Genomic DNA, 27203 nt, shown 5'->3' with positions numbered 1-27203 from the left:
AGCCAGCAAATCAAAGCAGGCGTCACATCAGAAGGCAAAAGACCCTTTATTTCTTATAGACAAAATGCAGTATGTCATCAATGTAACTTAAAATAATAATTAAAAAAAAAATTAAATAGAAACAGTCTATCTCCTCTGATAGCGGTCTATGTAACAAAAGAAGAGGACACAAAATGATTAATAAAAAAAAAAAAAGTGCAAAGATAACTTCTCCAGTTAACTGCCGTTTTACGATTCCGCATCAATTGTACTCCTTGCCTGGGTGTGCTGGAATTCAAGTAATATGTCCTCATGCACCATTATGTAGAAAATTATTAAAAATGTGGCAGAATTTTTTTTTTTTTTTTTAAGAGTTTGACATCCAGGATGATGAATATTTCATAGCTGAACAAAAGAAAAAAAAAAAAAAAAAGTGTCGAGTCTTTGCACTGTCTGTAAATTCTTCTTTTTAAATGTTTTGGCAATCCTTTTATTTATTTTTTTTTCCTTTAAATTATAAATGTTGGTATTCAGTAGAAAAAGGTAGCTTTTGATTTGCATTTTGTTTTATTTGTTAGTATTTACAACCTTTTTTTTTTTGTTATACCAGGGTGTATGATTTTGTATATGGATTGTTTCCTTTTAAATGACCCCGGGAGTCCAGCAGGGATTCTTGCGAACTGCTTATTTTAGCTGCCTGTCCTAGCTCTGTTCCCTCCCGCGGAGGTAAAGGCGCCACGGTGCTAGGCTGCCATGACTGTACTTCCCGTGCCGATGGGTTTTCCATGGGTATCGGTTCCATGACCGTTGGCCGCTTCAGGGTTCGACTTTTCTGAGGTTCCAAGCAAGCCTGCCCTAATCCCAAATCTCTGTTAGTTCCTGAAGCACCTCGGTTTAATAAAAAGTCCATCCTAAGATACGGCGGCAAGTTCATCACATCACCTTTAAAAGACAATGGGGGAGGGGGGGGGAATAAAACATTGTTAGAATTATATTCAAGACATGAAAAGTATTCCATTGATGAGAGGCCTAAGGGCATGTCCAATACTCAGATCATATCTAGCAGGGCCTGATAGGGGCCGAAACGCATTCCATGGGACTTGCAGCCATGGCTGGATACGAATGGCTGCTCTTATACTCTCGTTGAGTATTCCGCCAGTGGCTGCACACTGAACAAACCTGTTGGCATAATTGTTATTATGCAGCCTCGGTTCCCAGTCAGTATTAAACTGCATTCATGAAGCCACTTACCTGCTGCAGAGCAGCCATTATTACATGCACTTTTCGTGCCAGCTGCGGCTTTCAGCACATGGGGGATCTCATTAAACCCCCTGAAACGCTCACACTAACCAGCGTCGGAGCCGGCTGCGGGTGAGTACGCGCGCATGCACCTCCTGCGACGCAAATCGTCGGGGGCAGGGAAGGAGCGTCAATGCACATAAATCGCGCTGCGCATTTGAACGCAGAGAGAGATGATTTAATGTAAAGGTGATACTCGGCTATTGTATGCGGTAAAGTGCGGCTGGAGTTAACGGTACACAATAATTCGGAACAAGGTAGCCCAATATTTCTATGGATTCGGTTAAAGCGAGCGACAGTTAAAAATACACAAATATATTTGATTAAGAAACTGGATAAACCCAAACAGAAGAGGCTGGTTAATAAGCGACGTATGATTTATGTCCTTGTCTCGTATAATGCCAAAGACTTGAGTAAAATCACCCGTTCGGCAAATCTCAGGATCCTCAGAATTGTAAAATTTGTGTGAATTGTAAAACATGACATCTACCCGCAAACAAACAGAATTCATAACAGTTTCATAAAAAATTTGGTGAAAAACCTGCAAAAATATGTTGGATTTATTTTTTTTGTCACATCCCCATTACGATGGGAAAAAAATATGAAATTACCAAAAGCAATGCAATTATCTTTATTATAATTATTTTTAAGATAATACTTAATTTGTAAGATATTTTGCAATTTTTTTAAAAAAATTGCCTTATTCTCTTATGTTCGTTTTCCCAACAATTAGGCAGAAACGTTCAAATATCTAAAAAATGGCATGTCTTGTATTAAAAGACGTCAACAAAAAGGCACGCGCAGTCTTATTCTCCTTTCTCATATAAATTAAATATATATTTTTTCCATATATTTTTTTTTTTTGTGATTTTTGTTTTATTTAGCGACAATTGTAATGTAACGGAGTAAGGAATCTGATCATTTCGTGGACAAACACGCAATTTAAATAAAGTTCATCTTAAAGGAACAGTAAACCATTTTTAATTACATTTTTTTTTTAGATCTCCCTATTTTGGGGCAATTCCTAGCCTCTGTGTACCAACTGGGGATGCCACATTGTTATTGCCTTTTATTTATATAGCGCCAACAATTCCCGTGGCGCTTCTTACAGTCCCTACGTTCAAAGGGTCTGACGAAACCAGAACAGACAGACTAAGACGAAGCGATACATTAGATAGAGAGCTCGGCTCAAGAGCTTACAATCAGCCACATTTCAGCAAATGCCCGTTCTGAATGAGCATTGAGTGTTTATAGAGGTATATTGGGATTATTTGGGTTGATTGGGTTCATTAAATGCTCATCTCCAGCCTATTTTTTAACCTTATGTACCACATGACCGTTACTTCTAAATGTTGGATGTGAGGTTTTTTTGCAGCATTTAACCTAAAATAACTGTTTAGACAGCTGTAATCCATCACACGCCGTAAGAACGGTTATTTTCGCATCCCGAGGCACTTTACCGTGACCTTGGCTGCAGATCCAGCCGGTAAACTGTTTGTCTTATAACCTATAAAACATTCTCAGAAAATGACTTCTTCCTCGTTTCAATTGGATTTCCATTTAAGTGCCATTAAGTGTTTTGTTTTTTTTGTGCCGAAAAAACCCAAAAACCTAGGTTTATTGTATCAGTCGATGTTGAAAGCAGAGAAGAAAGGACGCGGCTCCCAGTCGCTTCTCGTCTTCCGGAATAAAATGGGATTTTGTTGTCTCTTTCAGCCGCCAATTTGTTAGAGCACAATGAAGCTGAGAGACGTCGCTCTCCTTGCAGAACGTTAATCAGCGCGTGGCACGGTTCATCGGCCCGGAGCTCTAATTACCTTTTTTTTTTTTCGTCTTCTTATTAACAGGAGATTATCAACTTATCAACGACCTGAATTCTGCGTTGAAACAACTTTAAATTATTTAAAGTGTTTAAAAAAAATAAAAACAAATTAGCAACAAAAAGGATAAAAGAGCTATTCCGTCCGGGATCTCTGCTGCTTTAATGCATTAGATAGCTGTGTGGTCCCTTTACATTGTTGTGGTGTTGCTTTTGTGAGTGTATGGGGGGGGGGGGGTTCTGCTAAATCCTAAATGTAAGACACACTTTCAGGCTTCCTAACATTTTTAAACCAACAAAAATGTGTGTGTATATATATTAATAAATATATATATATATATATATATATATATACACAGGTTAAAAGTTTGGGGTTACTTTGCTGTTTTCATGGAAAACAAGGACATTTCTAGCTGTAACATAATTACAAAGGGGTTTTCTAACCATCAATTAGCCTTTTAAATGTAAACTTGGAACAGCGAACACAAAGTGCCATTGGAACACAGGCGTGATGGGAGTGATAAAGGGCCATTGGAACACAGGAGTGATGGGAGTGATAAAGGGCCATTGGAACCCAGGAGTGATGGGAGTGATAAAGGGCCATTGGAACACAGGAGTGATGGGAGTGATAAAGGGCCATTGGAACACAGGCGTGATGGGAGTGATAAAGGGCCATTGGAACCCAGGAGTGATGGGAGTAATAAAGGGCCATTGGAACACAGGAGTGATGGGAGTGATAAAAGGCCATTGAGACACAGGAGTGATGGGAGTGATAAAGGGCCATTGGAACCCAGGAGTGATGGGAGTGATAAAGGGCCATTGGAACTCAGGAGTGATGGGAGTGATAAAGGGCCATTGGAACACAGGAGTGATGGGAGTGATAAAGGGCCATTGGAACACAGGAGTGATGGGAGTGATAAATGGCCTCTGTCCGCCTATGAAGATATTCCATTAAAAATAAGCCATTTCCAGCCACAATAGTTATTAACCCCGTCTGCGCTGGATTTCTGATCCATTTTACTGGACAAAATTTGCTTTTCTTTTAAAAACAAGGACAAGAGTTTTCTCACACACAGGTACTGATCCTGTCCACGCGTGATATTCAGTATCTGTGATTCTTACATATGACGGCTGCTTGGGCGGCTTTGCGTCGGATTATTTCTCTTGTGTTGATATTAACATGTTTAACGTTCCTGTAAGTTTAGATCATGTAAAAGGTTTTACTCTAAACTCATTTGCTGTCAGCCTGAGCCACGGTTTGGATTAATGGTGGGAAAAATATGCGGTTTGGCTGTTTATGAAGGAAAATTCCTTCTAATGCAGAAAAGATTAAACACAAGCTTTGGGGTCTCTCCTGTGGCTCGGTGTTATTTGTCACTGACTGAATGACCTGGAATAAGTGACCTGGGTCACGATGTAGCCCTGTTATACCAAGCGGGCCAGGACCGGCCATCAGGCAAATGCCTGGCGGGGCGGTTGCCTAATAGCACCTCTTACAATCCCTTTATCGCCTATACTCTATAGCACGCGGACACCGACTTCATACATGTAGCCGTGTAAGCCTTATCACCTTAAAACGCCAGAGCAAATAACAGTGCCAATAACAGATATAATGAACACCAAGGGAGACTAGGCACACATGCCCAGCAGGATTATTACCCAACTGGCCAATCAGGCCCCATAGGGCCGCTAGAAATTTCTAGTGGTAACATAATCGCAAAAGGGTTTTCTAACCATCAATTGGCCTTACTTGGATCAGCAAACACAGTGATGGGAGTGATAAAGGGCCATTGGCGCACAGGAGTGATGGGAGTGATAAAGGGCCATTGGAGCACAGGAGTGATGGGAGTGATAAAGGGCCATTGGAGCACAGGAGTGATGGGAGTGATAAAGGGCCATTGGAGCACAGGAGTGATGGGAGTGATAAAGGGCCATTGGAACACAGGAGTGATGGGAGTGATAAAGGGCCATTGGAGCACAGGAGTGATGGGAGTGATAAAGGGCCATTGGAACACAGGAGTGATGGGAGTGATAAAGGGACTCTGTATGCCTATGAAGAGATTCCATTAAAAATCTGCCATTTCCAGCTACAATAGTCATATACAACATTAACCCCATCAGTGCTGGACCAAATTAAAACCTTTGAATGCTACTATATATATATATAAATAAAATATGACTGTGGCTCTAAAATTCAGTATACAAACAAGGGATTGCACAGTGCACAAGACAGAGATTTGACCAAACAATACATTTGATCTGTTTATGATTAGTTGGATTTCAGGATCTGCGTGTCAGATGGGTAAATGAGCCAGCAAGCTGTAACAGATAATGAATTATTCTAAGCAATCGGAAACAAATTCCACGTGGAAGGCTTCCAGGACTCGGAATATCAAAACAGTTGTTTGTGCGCTAAAAAGCAACAACGTCCTCAAAAGCAACCGTGCAATAAACAGTCAGATCATCACATCCCATATTTTACAGTTCTATACACTCTATAGTTGTGTTTAAGCAATATATAGCTATTATCACCCACCCAATGTGTAAACTACGGGAGCCGCCATCTTTACATCTCGATCTCAGGATCTGCATAATTACTGAAACTAGGAAAATAATTGGGATGTATCGCTGAACTCGGCAAACGGGTACAAGGGCCCCGGTCATTACACAGCAGAGGGGCCGCCACAGAATACGCCGCTGGGTATCAGTAAAATTGTATATATAGAAGAATAAACAGCCCCGGTAGGAATTCTCAAAAACGATTGTTGAAGAAGGTCGACGACATTAGGCTTTTATTCTTTCCCTAAAAGTTTACAATGTTTCCCATTAATTCAAAGCATCACCACAAAGAGGTCACCCTAACCTCTTCTGTCTCTCTCGTTATTAACGCTCCCCTTCCGTAGACATGGTCATTAATTTATGTTCCTAGCGAATAGAAACTGCTGCAGAGCTAACAATGTCTTCCAGAACCCCGGGCTTTGCCTGGAATTCTATGCCGGTGGACAAATAACAGTCGAAGAACGTTTTATGACGCTGGAGTTGGCCGATTAATCCAGGATGGTGTCTGACAATCTCCATAGAAGAGATTGCGTTCTGAAACTCTACTATAGGTCAAAAAGACCTTTTTAATCGAGATCTGCAGCCTATATTATTTTATAATCCCTTCGGCTACCCGAGAAAGCGTTCTATCGCGCGGATAACCGATACAGGACGAGCGGCGGTCTGCGCCTCAACAACAAAACACGGAACGGTCGTGAATTAATTATTACGCGGCGATGGAAACAAAGAGTTGGGGTGGCGTTGGGTTTCCACCCTTGGCTCCTGTTCATATATTTTTAACGATGTGAGATAACGATCTTCTTACTAATCAGTGAGTTATGAGAAACAAACACGATCACTTGACTCCTCTCCGCACAAAACCAAAGACTCCATTACAAGGAGCTGCTTGCAACCTATATATCCCGGATCCAGAAGCAATATGCTTCTGGATCCGGGATATGTAGGTTGCAAGCAGCTCCAACAGATATCATATCTGTCCACATGATATACAAAAAGGTTATTTTAAGATAATCCCACCCCCCCGCAAAAAAATCAAACCTAAATAGAGAACGAAAATTGTACGACCCATTTTATATAATTTGCCCCCGTTATGATATGTCATAAATGATAGACAACACAGATGTTTCTCAAACCTACCTGTCTCTTGATCTATACATCTGCCATCCTGCTAGCACAATGTTTCTAACAAAAAAAGATGATTTTTTTACCATCTAAACATTTATGTTCATATAATATAAATGTTTGCTCTTTATGAAGCTTTATTATTCCTCGTGTAGAAATACAGAAACATAGACTCTCCCTGCAGATTGGCCCCTTTCGGCCCGTCTAGTCTCCCCTTTTCTCCTGCCGTAAAGACTCAGACCTTAATCAGTCGTTGGTCTCGTCTTAGATTCAGGAGCCATATGCCTATCCCATGCATGTTTAAATCCCCTCACTGTATTAATCTCTACCACTTCTGCTGGGAGGCTGTTCCACTTATCTACCACCCTCTCAGTAAAGTAAAACTTCCTTACATTCCATCGAAGCCTCTGACCCTCTAGTTTTAGATGATGGCCGGTTGTTTCTCTCCTCTGAGCCGGACACATTGAGATGCTTCAGTCAGTCCTATAGGTGCCAATCACGTTATAAACTATATTTGGCTAAATGGGAGGATTTCTATCGTAAGATTAATATAGAAGATACGGGTTAAACTCCCGCGTGTCGGAACGGGCCTAAGTAATACAGAAAATAAGTATTTTCAGGCACAGTACAACATAAGCCACATCCAGGCGTGGAAAATGTGAACAAAAGGCCTGTGTATTGAAAATAGGGCTCCGCTTGCCAAATGCCTGTGCGGGCAGAAATCGATTGGCTCGCAGGGTATCTGAACGAATGCCATCTTAATTCTGTGACAACATGTTCTTTAAAGAAAAAGAAAAGAACCAACTGACATTCCGGATGCTGAAGTCTAATAATTATCTCAGGAAAGGTGCCGTGCCTTAAATATTTCCTACCCGTTACCTACCGTATATTTAATAGGATAATATTTTTTATTTGATGTAGAAGACGTCCCCCCCACATGGACTAGGCTATGGGGCCTAATCAGCAATTATTACATGAGCAGATATTACAGTTATTACATACCTGTCACAGAAACAGAGGAACGGTAACACAAGATGCATTTTTTGCATTTGGACTGGAACAAAAAAATGACACATTCCTTTTTGTTCTTGTTCCAATCTGGCCTCTGTGTGCACATATCACACTCAGCCGGCATCTGATCATCTTAACAGGACTGTTCCTTGATACTATCTGTAGGCATGTATCTGTGAGGGTGTATTTGTAGCGTATATCTGTGGGCGTGTATCTGTGAGGGTGTATTTGTAGCGTATATCTGTGGGGGTGTATCTGTGGGGGTGTATTTGTAGCGTATATCTGTGGGGGTGTATCTGTGAGGGTGTATTTGTAGCGTATATCTGTGGGGGTGTATCTGTGAGGGTGTATTTGTAGCGTATATCTGTGGGCGTGTATCTGTGAGGGTGTATTTGTAGCGTATATCTGTGGGCGTGTATCTGTGAGGGTGTATTTGTAGCATGTATCTGTGGGCGTGTATCTGTGAGGGTGTATTTGTAGCGTATATCTGTGGGCGTGTATCTGTGAGGGTGTATTTGTAGCGTATATCTGTGGGCGTGTATCTGTGAGGGTGTATTTGTACCATGTATCTGTGGGCGTATATCTGTGGGCGTGTATCTGTGGGGGTGTATTTGTAGCATGTATCTGTGGGTGTGTATCTGTGGGCGTGTATCTGTGGGGGTGTATCTGTGAGGGTGTATTTGTAGCGTATATCTGTGGGGGTGTATCTGTGAGGGTGTATTTGTAGCGTATATCTGTGGGCGTGTATCTGTGAGGGTGTATTTGTAGCATGTATCTGTGGGCGTGTATCTGTGAGGGTGTATTTGTAGCGTATATCTGTGGGCGTGTATCTGTGAGGGTGTATTTGTAGCGTATATCTGTGGGCGTGTATCTGTGAGGGTGTATTTGTAGCATGTATCTGTGGGCGTGTATCTGTGGGGGTGTATTTGTAGCATGTATCTGTGGGGGTGTATCTGTGGGCGTGTATCTGTGGGGGTGTATTTGTAGCGTGTATCTGTGGGCGTGTATCTGTGGGCGTGTATCTGTGGGGGTGTATTTGTAGCGTGTATCTGTGGGCGTGTATCTGTGGGCGTATATCTGTGGGCGTGTATCTGTGGGCGTGTATCTGTGGGCGTGTATTTGTAGCATGTATCTGTGGGGGTGTATCTGTGGGGGTGTATCTGTGGGGGTGTATCTGTGAGGGTGTATTTGTAGCGTATATCTGTGGGCATGTATCTGTGAGGGTGTATTTGTAGCGTATATCTGTGGGCGTGTATCTGTGAGGGTGTATTTGTAGCGTATATCTGTGGGCATGTATCTGTGAGGGTGTATTTGTAGCGTATATCTGTGGGCGTGTATCTGTGAGGGTGTATTTGTAGCGTATATCTGTGGGCGTGTATCTGTGGGCGTGTATCTGTGAGGGTGTATTTGTAGCGTATATCTGTGGGCGTGTATCTGTGAGGGTGTATTTGTACCATGTATCTGTGGGCGTATATCTGTGGGCGTGTATCTGTGAGGGTGTATTTGTAGCATGTATCTGTGGGCGTGTATCAGTGGGGGTGTATCTATCTGCAGGCGTGTATCTGTAGGCCAGCTTTCTATCAGCACCATGGGAAATCCATGGAGGAGGTTAATGCTCCACCTGCTATCGCGTCTCTTCCATCCATTCCTACTACAAAGTCAGACAATTTCCAGACCAGGCCTGGGAGTCCTACTGGGGTTAAATAACTCTGGAGTCAGTTCTCCATAAAGGGGTCTCGCTCTTCTTTGTTTAGGTGACGTTCAAACCAATCCTCAACCTGACTGTCAGCTTTCTGTGAACGGACGAGTTCCCCGGTGACTTGCTGCACACTGCCAGTGAACCCGACCAAGTCAACATCAAATCTCGACTAATGGGCAACTAAACTGACTTTTATATACAGTCACAGTACCACATAATGCAGCCAGATCAGTTGAGCCGGCCTGGGCAACTCAACTCAACGTCACTCTGTGCCTGGGCAACTCAACTCAACAAAGAATGTTGTTTAACCCCCAGCGTTCCGTGTGAACCGGCTGGTAACATAACGGCTGACCCTGCTTGTAGCGCATTGTTTTATATAATATTTATATATCCGGTATATATATATACTGTATACACACAGGGTACTTTATTCACGATTTAGCGTGTTGAATGTGTCTTCACTCCACTGTCAGATAGAGGATTAAAGCCCTACTATTAAAGCACTAATTACATAAAAGCAATTTCTGAGCGGAATGATTTTGTGAATAGATTTTATGACGAGGAGCTCGTTGAGTCTGGTCCTTGCAGGTTCGGAAACATCGTGGCCTGGGAGCACGGGGACGCGCGAGGACTCACACGAGACGGCCGTGATGTCGCACATCAGCCTACAGCAGAAGGTCATTGTGGAAGATAGATACATGATAGTGCTAGTGGAATAACCCAGATTGCAGGTTATTGTCACCAAATCTGGGACAGTTGGCAGGTATGACAAAATAAACAACAAAACAAACACTATAAGAGTTCCCTTTATAGAGAAAGTAAAGCTTTAGGAAAGAGGATATGGAAGGTTCTCGGGATTAAAAATTCTCTGAAATAAACAAATTATTTTTAGGTACCTGTGAGGTCATAACCGGTTCCCGTTTCCGCCAAGCAATCTGTGTCAGGATATTTGTGATGGGAACACGTATGCCAAGATGGACATGCTTAAGACACGCACACAAGGCCACGGACTCCCTCCTCATCCGCGTGTATACGTGTTAGGGAGGTAAGCTCTGTGCCTGCGAGCTCGTTACTCCTGTAACATTTTACGATTTATATGGAAATAAAAGTTAAATGTACTCTGCGCTCGCTATTACCGCAATCATTTATTTCTTTCTTTGCCGTCGGTTGTATCGGGCATGTAACACGACGCGCTGTGCCAGGATGCGCATGAACACAGTTATATTGCTACCCTAAAGGCATGCTGGTAACAATTAACCCCTTCTGTACCAAAAGGGTGCTTTAAAGAGGGATTGATGGCATTCAAGGACCTTTCAGCCCATCAAGTCTACCAGTCAGGGCCGGCCCTACAATGGAGCCGACTGGGGCAATTGCCCCAGGCGGCACTTCAGAAGGGGCAGCACTTTGCCGCCCCAAGCGGTTTTTTTTGAAGCGGAGGAGAGAGAGAGAGGCACCGAGTGATTTTCGCTTACCCGCTCGGCGCCCCTCTCTCTCTCCTCTGCGGCGAGTTTCCCTGTTTGGTCTCGGTGCCGGCTTGTAATGCAGAGCGCCGGAAGTGACGTGAATTTCCGGCGCTCAGCATTACAAGCCGGCACCGTGGCATCACAGGGAGACTCGCCGCAGGACTGTTTAAGGGTAAGTACCGGTGGGGGGGGTAGATAATGCCGCCCCCCCCCCCCCCGGCGTCGGCGGGGGGCGGCATTTTAAACTTCGCCCCAGGCGGCGTTAAGTCTTCGGCCGGCCCTGCTACCAGTTTTCCTCCAGTTGTTGGGCTCGTCTTGGATTCAGGAGCGGTATGTCTATCCCATGCATGTTTAATACCCTCACTCTATTACCCTCTACCACTTCTGCTGGGAGGCTGTTCCACTTATCTACCACCCTCTCAGTAAATTAAACTAAACCAAGCCTCTAGTGTTAGATTAGAGACTCATCCTTTGAAATAAATGCGCCCCCCCTTTATGTATTTAAATGTCTCTCTCTCCTCTTCTCCCCTCCGAGCCGCACAGAGATCCCGTTAGTCTTTCCTTATCATTTTGATCCTGCAGATACATTTAAGTGTTTTGGTTCTACGGGAGCTTTTCAGCCGCATTCACTGCGTTTTCTTTGTGCCGCTGACTACCGTTATAATTACGAAGTCTTTCGGGTTCTATCGAGCTCAAAAAAATAAAATATGATTGGAAAAAAATGATAAAAATTTGTTAGAATTAAGACAACTCCAACAAAATTATTTTAAACAAGTATATATATATATATATAAAACAGTTTATGGAACCCTGCAAGCCAAGGACTCCACACAGAGTTCTGTATAACAGGCCGCTTCACAGCCACGTACTTGGAATAGTTAAACAAATTCACCATAACGCCCCTTAAATTTCATGTTATGTATACTGGATGAAGTTGCTGCCGGCTCCAGCTTCCTCGACCCACTGAATTGTGATTGATAGTGGTTATCAATTAATTATATTGTTTTGCTGTTAATTTGAAAACAATGCGATGACAAACTGCGTTACGCACCTAGTTACCCAAGTCTGACTTATTATAGAGATTGTCGCATGATTATGTATCAGTACAGTGAAATGAGCTGGGAATCTCTTTTCCTCCTGTCTGCCCCATCACTCTTTTGTACCGTACTACGATCATCAAAGCTTTCAATTTTTAACTGAATATATAGCATGAAGGGTCATGATATGGATATTCGATATGGTGGAACCCAAGGTTTTGTGATAACAGGTAAATAAATCATGCTAAATATGCATAGAAACATATGCATGTCTATCTGGGGGGTATGTAAGGAAGGTAATCCGTCATCCGGACAGTGAACCCAGACACATTAACCTGACACATTAACCCGACCAGTTGCTTGGAAGCCACACATTGTTGTGACTATCGGATTGTATATCTTTGCTTTGTGGCATGGCTGAGTAATTCATTGTAACGGGGGTTCCATTGTCAAGCGCATCGGCTTCACGGTCTTCTTCCTCTATTTGAACACCAAAGAAAAGAACAGGGTTGACATTTGGGTTTGATTGCTCCTTCGCCTTTTGAAAAGGCCCTTTCACGATACTGCAAATTAACTACGGAACCCGCATTGTGAATGTAATGCCCGATCTCCGACGCCATCGAAAAGCTGACAATATCCGTTACACAATCTTCCATCTGAAGCCAGCCACATTATCCTGAAGAGGTGCGCACGCTGCCTTTCTGTTCGCCGAAGCAGCGGGTCACCTCGGGAGTTTATAATAACATCTAAATGACTTCATCGAGCCTTACTAGACATTGACATTAGATAAGTATCCTTAGGCTGCCTTATTACTACTTAAATGCAGTATAATAGGAAAATTACTACCCAGGACATTGTAATTCAAGTAAAAGCTAAGCTTTTTTTATTGTAAGTTTTTATTTTACGATAAGCGGGCACATGTAGGCGTTTTTTCGGCCAAAATGTGGTCCATGACAATGCTGCTTACGGGCGGCTACTGGCCTTAAAGTGCCAGGGCCGCTTATCACCCCCAGTCCAGGCCTGGCTAAAAGTGGCGATCCCCAAGGCACACAATATTGAAGTCAAAACAGTATTAAAATTCAATAGAAATGGATTTTATTTATTATTAATGTGATGCCAGCCGTGTGGCGATATGATATATTTTAATAATCAGATCAGCGTGCCCGATGATTGCCAATAGCTTGTTTTAATGTGAAATGGAGTTGTTTCTTGTTATCTGGCATCTGCGTACAAATGAAGAGGGGGGGGGAGGGAATCTTCATTATTGGCGGCAGCTCCGACGGGGAGAAGGTGACTGCCGCGAAGATGGACCTGTTGTCATGGTGACAGTAGAGGTATCTGATCATCAAGGAGAGCGAGGGAATTGTCACGAGGGAAGGAGAGATTTTCATTGTTTGGAAGCTTTTGGCTGAAATGTCATGAGAACTTGGGGACAAGACGGGTATCGGTTACGTATTCCGGCGCAGGATGGCTGCTCCTCTGCCGTATAACCCGGGACCAATCATTCTATTGGGCTATCAGGCTCTCCAGTGCTCCACGGGGAAGTTGGTCAGATCACAGATCTCCCTTGTAACCAGCACAGAGACAAAATGGAGGACTGTGCCTAGCCATCACAACCTCCATAGTTGTGTGCTGTAATTGGCACCACGTGTCATTAAGAGGCAATGCGGTCATTTTGAGATGAAGAAAAAGGAAACGAGAAGAAATACCTCAATACCAGAAGCGTTCGGCAGCTACTCAACATGCCGAATTTTGACATCCCATTGTATCAGTAACTTAGATGATCTTAAGCAAAGGCCCCAAGAATCTGCATTGTGTTTATGGGAGCGAGGATAAGGATCAACATGGGAAGATATAATCTAAATAGAATGTTTATTTGAGCATAAAGCAATCAGTTTTGTGTTTATGCTCAAACTCTTTCATGTTCCGTCACTAATTGCGATTGGTAACATAGAAACAGAATATGATGGCCGATAAGAACCATTTGGTCCATCTCGTCTGCTCATTTCTTCCTGTTGTATAGGGTTTCATATTTGTCTTTTCTTGGTCTCTCTCCATCTCTCATGTCCCGTATTACCAACTGCTTGTCGTCTATTCCTTCATGGATGTCACAATGCTACCTGAAACTTAATCTTTCTAAAACTGGACTCATTATCTTCCCTCCACTCCACTGCCTGAATTCTCTATCACCACAACACGACTATCTCTCCTACTAACCAGGCCCGATGCCTTGGGGTCATCCCTGACTCAAACCTCTCCTTCATCCCTCATCCCTCATATTCAGTCCCTCGCCAGATCCTGCCGCTTGCACCTAAAAAACATCTCTCGCATCCACCCATTCCTTACCCAAGAATCCACAAAAACTCTGGTTCATTTACTTATCATTTCCCGTCTTGACTACTGCAACACTCTTCCGGTTAACATTCCACTGTCTCGACTCTCTCCTCTGCAGTCTGTCCTAAATGCCGCTGCTAGGCTCATCTTCCTTGCACGCCGCTCCTCTTCTGCTTCCCCACTCTGTGAAACCCTCCACTGGCTCCCAATTACCTTTAGAATTAAATTAACACATAACACTGCCCCCCAATAATACCACCTTTAACACTGCTCCCCTCATAACACTGCCCCCCAATAATACCCACCATAACATTGCTCCTCCATAACACTGCCCCCCAATAATACCCCCCATAACACTGCTCCTCCGTAGATTTCTGCCCTCATAAGCAAATACTCTCTTACTCGATCCCTACGTTCTTCCCATGGGCTAAAGCTCTCCTCCTCACTTATCTCTTCCTTTTCCCGTCTACAAGATTTCACTCGGGCTGCCCCATATCTCTGGAATCTACTTCCACCAAACCTTCAGCTTTTACCCTCCCTCCCGACATTCAAGAAACATCTAAAAACCCACTTCTTCAGAGAAGCCGCACCATCTTAACTGCTAGAACCTCCTTGTCACCCCACTACCTCTCACCCTTTCTCTGTGCCTTATGTTTGTCACCCCATTCCCTCAGGATTGTAAGCTTGGGAGCCGAGCCGATCCACCTAACATATCGGTTTGTCTTAGTCTGTCAATTCTCATCTCGTCAGACCCCTTGAATATATATATAAATATATATATATATATATATATATATATATATATATAGTGAAAGAGGTGCTGCGTAAATTGTTGGCGCTATATAAATAAAATATAATAATTTGTTTAAATAAAAAAAATCAGAATATAAAATGGGCAAAAAGCATTTAATCTTGACGTATAGTTAAATTCAAATAATTGAGTTCCTTTCACAATTGATTGGGAATTAATTGTGAATTTTCCCGCGGGACTCTAAAATGTAATAATATTAAAAGAAAGTTCAAATATCCGGAGTCCGTATTGCTTTTTCTAGGAGAATTTTAGAAGTGTTTACGTAGCAGTAAGCGTTAAAAAGAAAAACCAAAACATTGAATGACTCAGCTCCAGAATCAAATAAAAATTCTCGTTTTATTAACGCGTATAAAAAGAAGACCACACGACATAAATATTGCTCGGCGCTTCGCAGGGAGAGTTATAACATAACAGCTCACAGGAGATCAAAGAAGCAAAAACAAGTTCTTCCTGTGCGGCTGAATAAAATACCGACTTTTCTTGGTATTACATCCATATAGGACGTAGCAGAATATGAAGGAATGTTCTATACGTTATGTACTATGAGGATCTCCCCAACTGGCTCTAGATACCCGCTGCCTGCTGAAAACTGGGACTGTCCAGCAAAAAAATGGTGGTCCGCTTAAGAGAAAACGTACAAACATGATCAGTCATTTAGAAGTTCCCCTTATGGAAGCCGAGATGGGTGACAGTCTGTGGCAGAGCCAGCATTATCCAATCAATTGTCTGTCCTGACGCTCTCTCCCTTCTCCACACCCACCAAAGACTGCCTGAACCAATCAAAAGAAACAAGCAACCCAACATCAGAGAGCGTTTGGAGGTGTAATAATGCAGATCCGCATCCAGGACTATGGCTGGTCTTGTGGTATATGCCATGTCACTCTTTCATGACACATCCGCGCATTAAGTGTAGAGAACTGTAAAGCCTTACATGGAGTGACAGACCCGGGTTAATAATTAACACGCCTGTACGGAGTCCCCGTTATGAGGCGTGTGCTCTTACCTGGCCTGTGCGCCTTTGGAGCCGCCATATTTTGCACCTTTCCTCCGTCCAGAGGTTTTGGGGGCGATGCGGTGAACCTGCATATTCCCGACTCTGACGGCGTGCTGGAGGTCAGGCTGTCGGTGTACTCGTTGGTCCCCGCGGTGAGCTGTTCTGACGACGTGTCTGATATGAAGCATTCTGTGATGGTGAATTTGGCGTGCCTCAGCTGTTCCTCCATCTTGGCGTGTTCGTACGCCCTGGCGAGCTCCTCGTAGGTGGAAGAGGCACTTTCCGTGGAGACCATGCTGCTCCGCGCTCGGTCTAGGTGCAGAGAAAGCCACACATGAAAAGCACAGAACCCGCCAGAATAAAGCTTTACGTTTCTTTTATTTAATTGGACGTTAAAATGTAAAGTTATATTCTGGGCATTCAATCGGTCTACTGGGCTGCCATTTTTGGATATTCAGAGACACCCCCCCCCCATTGTGACGGCACAGCACGTAGACCTCACTTTGTGTCTGGAGGTGGCCGAGACTAAATAACGGAGCTCAACAGGTTATTTTTCAGACGCACCGGTAGCCAACGGGCATTACTAGGGGTATAATGAAGAGGAGGAAATTAACACCAGTCGTTTTAGATATTAGTGAGGGGTCCTGGAGGACCGGCAGCCCTCCACTTCCACCATGAAAACATGGAGATAATAGGACACCTGACATGTCACTTAGCAGTTAGGCCCCGCCCAGTGAACAGCACACCGTAAAGCGAGACCCCCTATTAGCATTAAACCGCGGCCCCATGGGAAAGAGCCCACGAGATGCCTGGAGGGGACATCTAACTTGCCTATCCTTGCAGGGAAAAAAAACTAGAATGGTGTATATTGATGAATTTCTTAATGGAAATAGTGAGAATTAAGCAGAGTTTTATTTATTTATTTATAGCTGGCCCCCTTGTCAATCCCACCATGTTAACGGTGCTGTTCCACTTACTCTGCGAAACGTTAAACTTGTAGAAACCGAACGCAAAAAATCTTTAATCACGTTAAATTCTGCATAATTTTTGTTGAGAACGCTTAATTGTCGTGTAAGACAAAAGCAGGCGCCGATAAACTGTTGCCATAGAAAGTGAAAAGGCTTCATAAAAGGTTTCCGTGTTGTTGTTGTTTTATGAGCTGAAACCTTCAGAGGACATCAGAAACCGACAGATCTGATAAAGTGCATTTACTTAACACGCCGGGGAGCGCAATTAATGTTTTGTCTAAGTGGGACAGCACCTCAATTAACAAAGATTTCACAACTAGCAATAAAACAAACCAGAATGATAAAAAAAAAAATGGAACATTTATATAGGTTGTTCAATGTATAGTTTGTGGATTTTTCTTATCCAAGGATCTTAAAGCTTTATCTTAAAAGATCTCGTCTTTTCGGTAAAAGTAAAACCCGCAATATTTAAGTAACGGGCCTAAATGTATGAAACGTACCTTTAAATCTATTAGCTATTTAAATTTAAATAATGATAAGACAGGCAAAACATAATATCCATTTTTTGCACGACATTCCATTAAAGAAAGGCAAAAAAAACCCAACAAGATTAAATCTGCTATTTTTGGTTGCACGATATTTAATGTAAAATGCAGCGGACAGAGCAATTCAGGTACATAAATATAATCTCCTCTCTCCCAGTAACAGTCTTTCTAATCTACTTTTGTTACGGTCCTTGATAAACGAGGTTACCATAGGAACTGCAGTATAACTGGAATTTATGTGCGTTGGGAAAATGAGAAATGATTTTTTTTTTCTCTCCCAACGTTTCTGATTTTCTGTCTGCAGATGGATTGCTTTTCCCGTAACAAAGAACTCGTACGAGAGACACATTAGGGCCACTCGAACTAAGTTCGCTACGAGCCCAGCGCGCTCGTGCTAATGGGACGGAGTGGCCTCCGAAGGACTTGGATTAACAAGTCTGATAAGTAAAAGAATTTCAATGTAGCTATAGAATCCATGAGAGGAAAAGTCAGACGTTTGGACCGGAAACGAAAGCAATTTAGTTAGAAAAAGTGATTGAGCGAAATGTAAAGAAACATAGAATTTAATGGCAGATGAGAACCGTTTGGTCCATCAAGTCTCTTTTTTTCATGCTATGAAAGCCTTAAACATTATTTGGTATTTTTTTGGTGGTAATTTAGGTCATTTTCTAAAATAAAAAGTTCTAAGGTCTGATGCTCCTCAGCCTGTATCCGGCAGCTTTAGTTATTATTATTATTTATTGTTTTTTTATAGCGCCGTCATATTCCGTAGCGCTGTACAATGGGTAGACAGGACATAACAAGTAGTATGTACCATAACAATCTGACTAACAGAGACAACAGGTGAGGAGCAGTTTAGCTCACTTTCTAGATATCTTAGACTAGCAGACTAGGCGGGCCAAAATCTGCCATGAGATTTAAAATGTCTTATAACTACAACTCTTACCTAAAAGTTTCTATGTTCTTACCGAGGATCCATTGGTGGAGAACGCACTGTATAATTCTACGTTCCTCAAACCTTTTAATGGGGAGGAAAAAGAACTTTGTTAAAAATTACCTGTATCTTGTGAGGGGCTCACACTGTAGCTGTCACTTTCTTTATCCACGGATCCTGCGGCCCGCGGCGTTGGGAGTCTCCAGTCTGTGGTTAAAGTGTGGGCAGATATGGTGGGATGGGGTCGATTAAGCGTCCATTGGCTGGCATACCTATTCCGAGCTGCCGGACCAGCTTTGGCATTTTTTCTCGTGGTCGGATCTGTTTACATGAAAAAGAAGCAAAAGAAAACACTTTAGTAGCACGCTGGTATGGGTAACCTACTAATTCACCATCTGTCAGCGAGAAGCCTGGGTGAAGTAAAGGCTGGTGGCTTAAAACTCAACATTACTTAAGTTACAGAAATGGACAATTCTCCTTCAAGGAGTAATATTCCGACGAGTGAAGTCTAGGACTGAATTGTTGCGGGGTGGGGTGGGGGGATATTGGAATTTGGTTGACATACAGATAAAATGAAAGGTGCTCAATGGTCTCCAGTGCCAGACAGGCAGAAGACCCATTGATGCTCAGGGATAAGATCTATCATTATGTGTCCAGACCCAACCAAAGAGAAAAAACAACTTGGGAGTTCGAGTTCTAGACCTGGATGATCGTAACATTTCAGGAATAAGGGTGCATGGGTTGAGGAGCATGGGTTGAGGAGCATGGGTTGAGGAGCATGGGTTGAGGAGCATGGGTTGAGGTGCATGGGTTGAGGTGCATGGGTTCAGATACATTGGGTGGTGCCTACAGGCTTTAACCACATGGTCCTCTTTTGTCGATAATTGTCTCCATGGTCTCAAGCGAGATCAGAACCTCTCACGGTCCCCATACTAAAAAAAGTGCTTCGATATGATAATGTGGGGTCCTCAGTTAGTACTGTTGGAGATGAAGATACAGAGCAGAAAGACAGATAACGCTCTATTGGAAACAAAAGACTTTGGAGCATTGTCCTGTTAACGGACCGCACATGACACAAAATCCAAAACCCATGAGGACTGCGTGATGGTTGGTGATCTAGGAAACTAGGAACAGATGGCATTCTCAGAAGTATCCACTCTAATCTCCTTTACCATCCTGTTTTATTATCGTATTTACCGTAATTTTACACTAAAACATTCCATGTAGAGTTTGCGAAAGAAGAAGCTACAGAAGATAATAACACTATCTATATTAGCCGACAAGTATGTAACATGGTCTATTATGTGACTTATTTTGAATCCACTCACAGAATGTCTGTGATATAAGTGAAATAGCGCCCATAGTGCACATCGAAGGGCTAAATAATTTTTAGTTTGTTTAAACATTAAAATCTCGTAAATTATAAATATCTGGATTTCCCCCCCCCATTAACCCCTTAAGGACAATGTGCCGTCCCTAAACCCATTGAAAAGAATGCATTTTGGTTTTGTACGGGCTTTGTCATTAAGGGGTTAAATAGCCCTCAGCAGATAGAGCCGTGCTCTTGATACTGTGAACGGCAGTGCCTGAAGATGAATATTTAATAAGTAAACAAATAAGAAATACGCGTAGAAAAAAATATTGGTTGCAAGAGAACGACGTTTAAATTCTCTCATTTGAAAATATATATAAAAATAAAAGAAAAATAATAAAAGAAAAAGATTGTGACTCATCCCCGGCTCCCTGTCGTAACAGAGAAGCGTATTTCTAGAGCTACGGAGATAATTCAGACTGATAAATCTATCCCGAAACGCAGACCAATGAACGCTGCTACACCTCGAGAGCCTCTCATGGAATCAGCATGTTCACTACGGCATCGAGATGGTATAAAATATCTATTCGGTATATTTATCAAATTATTATTCAATGTAGCAAGAAAGTGGGATCAACGGTACAAAAAGACCGTTATTCTAAAGTCTCGACGTACGGCATCAAGCGGGTTATTAAAAGGTATCCGCCGTTCAACGACAGGCCTGCTTTATCTTACCAAAGAAAAAATGCATCATCTACAGAAGATTTATTGGCTTTTAATGATCTCTTGGAATAGCAACATTACTCTGCGTTATGAAGCAAGGTGGGCTGAGCTGGCCCTGTATAATGCATAGTTAAATCATGAGTTTCAAATATTATATTTATTATTATATGGTATATTATATGGTAATAAATATTATATGGTATATATATATATATAAAATATTATATGGTAATAAATAATATATGTGTTATATATACATATATATATATATATATATATACGGTAATATTATATGGTGTATATATATATATATATATATATATAATATTAGATGGTAATAAATAATATATGTGTTATATATACATATACATATACGGTAATATTATATAGTGTATATATATATATATATATATATATATATATATATATATAATATTAGATGGTAATAAATAATATTATATGGTATATATATATTATATTATATTATAAGGTGCCAGCTCAGTATTTCTTGTACGAGTAGCTTACTGGGATTGACCCATCATATTGCATAGAGAAGTTAAAGTGTTCAAACTCTCGGTCTAATGAATAAAATCTATAATATAACAAGCCTTAGTACCAAAGTCATGTCACCTGGTTGAGACCCTTGAAAAACAGAATCTGGCTCTTCTAAGCTTATTAATCGGAAAGCTAATGCGTTGCCTATAATCACAACCCAACCAAGTTATCCTCAGCCAAGAACGTTATTTCCAAATTCCAAATCAGATTGACTTTAATAGGTACATAAAGCCTCTATTTAATGCGACCGCTTTGCGTTCTTGTAATGTTTAGCACGAAATTAGCGATGTACACAGATGGTGTTTCTCCCTTTTTTTTTTATCTTCTTGATTTTCGATGGATAATCCTGGACTTGGAAGTAAGAACGTCAGAGCACCTTGAGTGTTTGTGTCTAGGAGACGGGCTGAGTATTATTGCCTCTCTGCTTCCCTACAGAACACACTTTTCATCATTTCTCACCTTTTCTAGAAGCCCGTTTCCTGCAGTATTTTCTCTTCTGGATCGGAGAATTCCCTTACGGTTTTTCTTAAATGTCAGAGAGCTGCTACCGAGACGGGATATTTTTAGTCTGGCTAGACAGGGTTGCTCTCTTTGAAACCTCTGAATAGACGGCACCTTTTGTTAGTCTTCCTACTTGATAACTCCCTTCTGTTCTATTTATAGAAATATCTTCATAAATCTTTCAAAAAAAGAATGTTTTTCTCCTATGGAAATCAGGCCAAGACCTCTACCTCGTTCATTCCTACAGGGCCGGCCTTAGTACCAGGTGGCCGAGACACCTCAAACCCCTAAAACGGGAATCAAGAAGACAGGAAAGGAGAGGGAGAAAGGTAATAGATGATGCTAAAAAAAGAGGAGAGAAGATGGGGATAAAGGAGAGAGATGATGAGAAAGGCGAGAAATAATGAGACATGAGAGAGATGGGGAGAGATAGAGAGATGGGGAGAGATAGAGAGATGGGGAGAGATAAAGAGATGGGGAGAGATAAAGAGATGGGGAGAGATAAAGAGATGGGGAGAGATAGAGAGATGGGGAGAGATAAAGAGATGGGGAGAGATAAAGAGATGGGAAGAGATAGAGAGATGGGGAGAGATAAAGAGATAGGGAGAGATAAAGAGATGGGGAGAGATAGAGAGATGGGGAGAGATAGAGAGATGGGGAGAGATAGAGAGATAAAGAGATGGGAAGAGATAGAGAGATGGGGAGAGATAGAGAGATGGGGAGAGATAGAGAGATAAAGAGATGGGAAGAGATAAAGAGATGGGGAGAGATAATGAGAAAAAAGAAAATGGGGAGAGATAATGAGAAAGGGGATAGAGTGTGTGATTTGAAAGTATTTGTATGTTACAAGTTAGACTAAGGGCAAGTAGGTGTGTGGCTGCCACGGCAAGTGTAAGCCAGGATTTGTGTGTGTAAAGGCAAGGGCACATGTGACTGTGTATGCATGTGTATGTGAGTATGCGTGTGTGTTTATTAGCAGGCATTTGTAAGAGCAGAGTATATGTATGAAGTTTGACCATTGAATTTTAAACCATTGCCACCACTGTTTTAGCCTAAAGGGTGTAGAATGATTTGCACTAGCACATATTTAACCCAGGGGGACTAGATAGTGTCCGGCATCTGTAAAAAAAAAACTATTAAGAAATACGGGAAGCCACAAAATGGTACCAAATGATTGTGTGCACAATCGGTGGCTTAAGAGTGGTTTATTTCCGTACATGCGCGAGCGAAGGTGCCAAAGAAATAAGCTATTTATTTAAATTTTAAAGAATTTCATTTATTAAAAGCAGGTTTTTTTGGGGTTTTTTTGCAGTCATTTGAATTCGCCAAAGTAACCTAGAGGGAGATTGATGACCTTAGAGGTGTATAAGGTATTATTGGGTTAATTTTTGTTTAAGCTAAATAAGCTTTAAGTTAAATAATGAGGAAAAAAGGTAATAATCTCATTTTTGCTTACTTGTTCCTGGCCGAGCGTCGGAGACATCCACCAAAGGCCCTGTTGCCTGCGAGACCGACTGGTAATGCACCGTGTGAGTTACCGTTAATGATTTCTGTTTTGATGACTCCCCGAAATCAGCGTCCGTCAGTAGCACGGTGGATCGGTCATCTTGAACAAAGAGAAGATTTAATGTTATAAAAAGATTTACGGGGCATTCGCAGAGATTAAAAACCTGAATGCTTACAAAGCAGAAATTAGGAAGGGCAGACAGAGTTAACCCTCCAAGCACCAGGAAGGCAAGCAAAGCAATGTAAATGTGTGTTTGAATTTAAAAAAAGTGTATAAAACCCAGATTTACTGAAATGCTGCAATATATATATGAATTCACTACACAATGGCGTGGTAGGGGAACGTGAAGCTAAAAGGAAGCTAAAAGTAGAGATAGATCATGTATATAGAACACAGGGAAGCAGCCTCTGGTAAACTCCATGGCCCAGGGTCGATGCTCAGTTTATAGTTGGGGTTGGCTGCTTGGCTAATTCTGGATACAGAGCCGATTCTTTGTCTTGAGAATAATACCAGCCGCCTTACAGAGCGCCCTGCGGTGCACTTGGGTCCCACTTGGGAGCATCTTGAGCTTTAGCTCTCTTGTACCATTATAGAGGACAGATTTTCTTCCTTGATGCTGCCACAAGGAAGAAAATCTCCCCTCCAAAAGGGAACCAACAAACCCCAGACGTACTTTTTGCCCGTCATAGGCCTTGTCAGTGGGGTCCAGCTGGGATAGCTCTAGGCACGAGTAAGTAGGGAGGTCCACTTCTGGACTCAACTTCAGTTGAGTTGTTCGCAAACATATGTGTATGTGATTTGGCCCTTTGTGGATCTCTTGGGGTCCATCCCAAGTGTAAAGGTGAACCCAGACATGTACCTCCTTGGTCATTCGTGACTTGAGCGATACCAACCGCACCCCACTGACAAAACCATGATATGGAGTCCAAAATGTACCAAATCTGAGGTTCCTCGTGCAGAGGAAAGTTGCCTTACCTTCCGGTTCTGGACTGCCCTTATGGCCGGATCAGACATATATGTCGATGGAGATTTTTCCTCTGTAATATCACCACAGAGCTAAAATCTGAGATACTCCACAGCTGGGACGCACCGTTGGAGAGGCTATTCAGCAGATGTCCATCCTCTTTGAGCATGTTATATTTATCAAAGCCAAATCACTCCTTTTTCGAGTAAAAAGAAACCTGTTCCATCAGTCGGAATGTTCCTGTTTCTTAATAATTGGAACTATTCCAGTTCTGCCTTGGAATTTTTTACTATGAGTTGTACTACAGCGGCATTTTTCTTATAACGGATCAGAAAAAGATCGGAATTTGCCCAGAGCTGCATCGATGTCCCTAGGTGAAAGTCTCCGGTCACCGCGCAGAACGAGCGAGGGCGGCTGGTGCACCAAATAAGGTCTTTATTACAGGCAAGGAGCAAACGAGATCAGTTTATGAGATAAAACAGAATACCATGTGCTGTGCCCGTGACACAGATGAACACGGAACATGTGAACAGAAAAGGGATTTCGAGAAACAGTCAGCATTAGTTAAACACTATAAGCGAATTTGCTTCCCGGAGGGGCTGGAAACCTTCCTCTAACCCATTAAGCTCTAAGATTTGACAAGCGGAGCTTTTCAAGGAGAGGAGAGAAAAAAAAAAACCCCGAAGACATATTGTGCAAATTTTTTGCCCAAACAAGGCAGCGGGACAGAATGCGCTTAAAACCCCCGCAGGTTAGGAGTCTGATCTTCTTCCAAAGAGATGTATAAATTTCACAGAGGGTCCGTTAACCCCATAGCTGCTACTTCAAGAAAACCGCGCCTGTTTTCTTAACACAGCGGCTGATCATTAACATTCCATCCGCGATACAAAGTTGTTTATATAGAGGATGAAAAATAAAAATAAAAATTGCATCTAGAAATGTAATAGTTAAAAAAACCCCATATAGTGCTGACAGTGATAAATTGAATAATTTTATGGTGGAACGTTAGAAGCTCGGTGAGATAAGAAGAGAGCTGTGTATTCATAACACGCGGCAGCAGATTAAGCAAATAGTTTATGGGATCAATGACTTTTTTGGAACATTATTTTTCCAAAGCAAAATTATTTTTTTTTTTTTCTTCCTTTTCTCGTTAATATTTTTGCCCCGTGAGAGGTCTTCAAATTCTATTTCCAAAACAAATCTCACCATGGCAATGGATCAACTTAATTACTAGGAAATAATCCTCTTTTTTGGCACAGAAACAGAGGAGTGCAAAAAAAAAAAATAATAATAATTAAAAAAATCCAATAAAAAAAATTAAAAGAAAAGTCCATAATGGGGATGATGCAAGTTACAGGTAGGCTTTATATGTTTGGTTGTTTTTTTTTTTAGATTAAAAAAAAAAAAAAAAGTGCCAATTTTTTATCTATTGAAAGGCGGGGTTGGTACAGACGTTGTACTCAAAGCAGCCCTCAAGGATAACAGTCTGGCAGTAACACAGCCAGACAATGCCTTAATCCTCACCATGAAAGTGAATGTTTGGCTTGACCTGAGCCAATGGCCCAAGACAATGATCGCGGAATAATCTAGAAGAGGAAACTCGAGCGCCGACAGGATAGAGATTGGGCTTTCCTGAATCAGGATCAACTAAGGTTTCTGGTCTTACAGAACCTCCTTCTGGGTAGATGGGCTAAATTCTTTATTTCTGTGAAAAACACATAAAAAAATGCTTGGCACCGGACATGAGTCGCCACCAAGTTCCTTTGTGGCTACGAATATATACAATTTTTTTTTAGGTTAGCACTGATACTGTATGTCCTCCACCCAGTCCTCATGGCAGGATTTAACAATAACCCCATTCTGTTCCCATGGGGAGACTCATAAGACCTGCACAGTGGGTAGTGGTTGAGGACAGGGTTGGGAACCACTGTTTTAGGGAAATATATACTAAGAAGTTAACATGCTGTTTCCCGTCCAGCTGGGGGCCTTTATATGCTCCTTCTATGCAGCCTTATTCGGAGATGGTACTAGTCAATGAATGAATGTCATCAGATGTGGCTGTTTTTGTACTTTCTTACACATAAAGCATTGCCAGCTTGTCCCTGGGCAGACAGACAGCTGGTTCGTACCCCATTTCTGACCTCCACTTCAGACTATGGTCTGACGCATCTCCGATATCCTCCGCGGACTACAAAGAACACGAGCGTTTTGAAATGTCAGAAGTAAACGGATAGGACATTTTTTTTCTCCCATGTCAAATATCACATCGTCTTGTCAAGAACAAACGCGGCGGTGATATTAGTAAGAGCCCACGGTGTAAGGGACAAAGATTGTCTGCGGAAGAGCTGCCACGTCTGGCTCTAGCGTGTGATTGAAGGCATGGGGCAAAGGATTGTAAGAGCCGTTCCCGCAAACCAGATTGGAAAAATTTAAAAGAAAAAATGAGCAAATTAAAGCTAGAACTATATATTTGAATTGAATGAAAAAAACAAAACAAAACAAAACACAGAAAGTATGAATCCATACCGATTGTCTCCATCGTATCTCGTTCTTCTATAAGGAGCTGCGCTCGTGGAATATCTATGTGCATCCGGAGAGTCTGCTGTTTGTTCAACGTGTCCGACGTTCGGGTATTTTTACTGCAGAAAAAGGAAAATGCTTGGAATCATCACCCATAATATTATGCAGATTTTTTACTGTATTATTGTGACGTGTATATTATATGTTTCATAATCTGGAATTTCAGGAGTTAAACAGAGAACGTCAATGACGGCAGAAGAAATAGAAAGACAAACTGTATGCAGCTACCACATGGACTTGGAACATTGCACATAAGTCTCTGCGTATAAAGTCCTGGCTTGGTCTGATAATACAGCCGAGGTTAAAATTATCAACTTGTAGGGTTGGTCCAATGGGAACCAATGGGATCCTCACATTCAGGGTCGGTTTCAGTAAGGGGTCATCTGATCTTGGGCCACCAATCAGGGTTGTGTAGCGGTGCGTGCCCTACTTGCTGGCTGATGGCGGGCTGAGGAACACACAGGATTTTCTCCGGTTACAGCGGAAT

The 27203-nt window shown here is 42.0% G+C and overlaps 1 protein-coding gene across 1 annotated transcript in view; it reads right to left on the bottom strand.

Moving 5' to 3' along the window:
* Nucleotides 1-580: 580 nt before the first annotated feature.
* Nucleotides 581-27203, bottom strand: part of LOC149281451 (cell adhesion molecule DSCAM-like) — a 196343-nt gene continuing 169720 nt past the window's right edge. Inside the window, exons 29-33 of the mRNA XM_089499302.1 lie at nt 26663-26775; nt 23122-23271; nt 18698-18895; nt 16137-16439; nt 581-921 (exon numbers count right to left, since the gene is read on the bottom strand). Of these exons, the coding sequence (XP_089355428.1) occupies nt 581-921; nt 16137-16439; nt 18698-18895; nt 23122-23271; nt 26663-26775 (1105 nt within the window). The remainder of the gene's footprint in view (nt 922-16136; nt 16440-18697; nt 18896-23121; nt 23272-26662; nt 26776-27203) is intronic.

Source organism: Sceloporus occidentalis, unplaced genomic scaffold, assembly GCF_023333645.1.
Source record: "Sceloporus occidentalis isolate IW3139 unplaced genomic scaffold, rSceOcc1.0.p SCAF_132, whole genome shotgun sequence".
Classification (NCBI taxonomy): Eukaryota; Metazoa; Chordata; class Lepidosauria; order Squamata; family Phrynosomatidae; genus Sceloporus; species Sceloporus occidentalis.
This window is presented reverse-complemented; position numbering and strand designations above follow the sequence as displayed.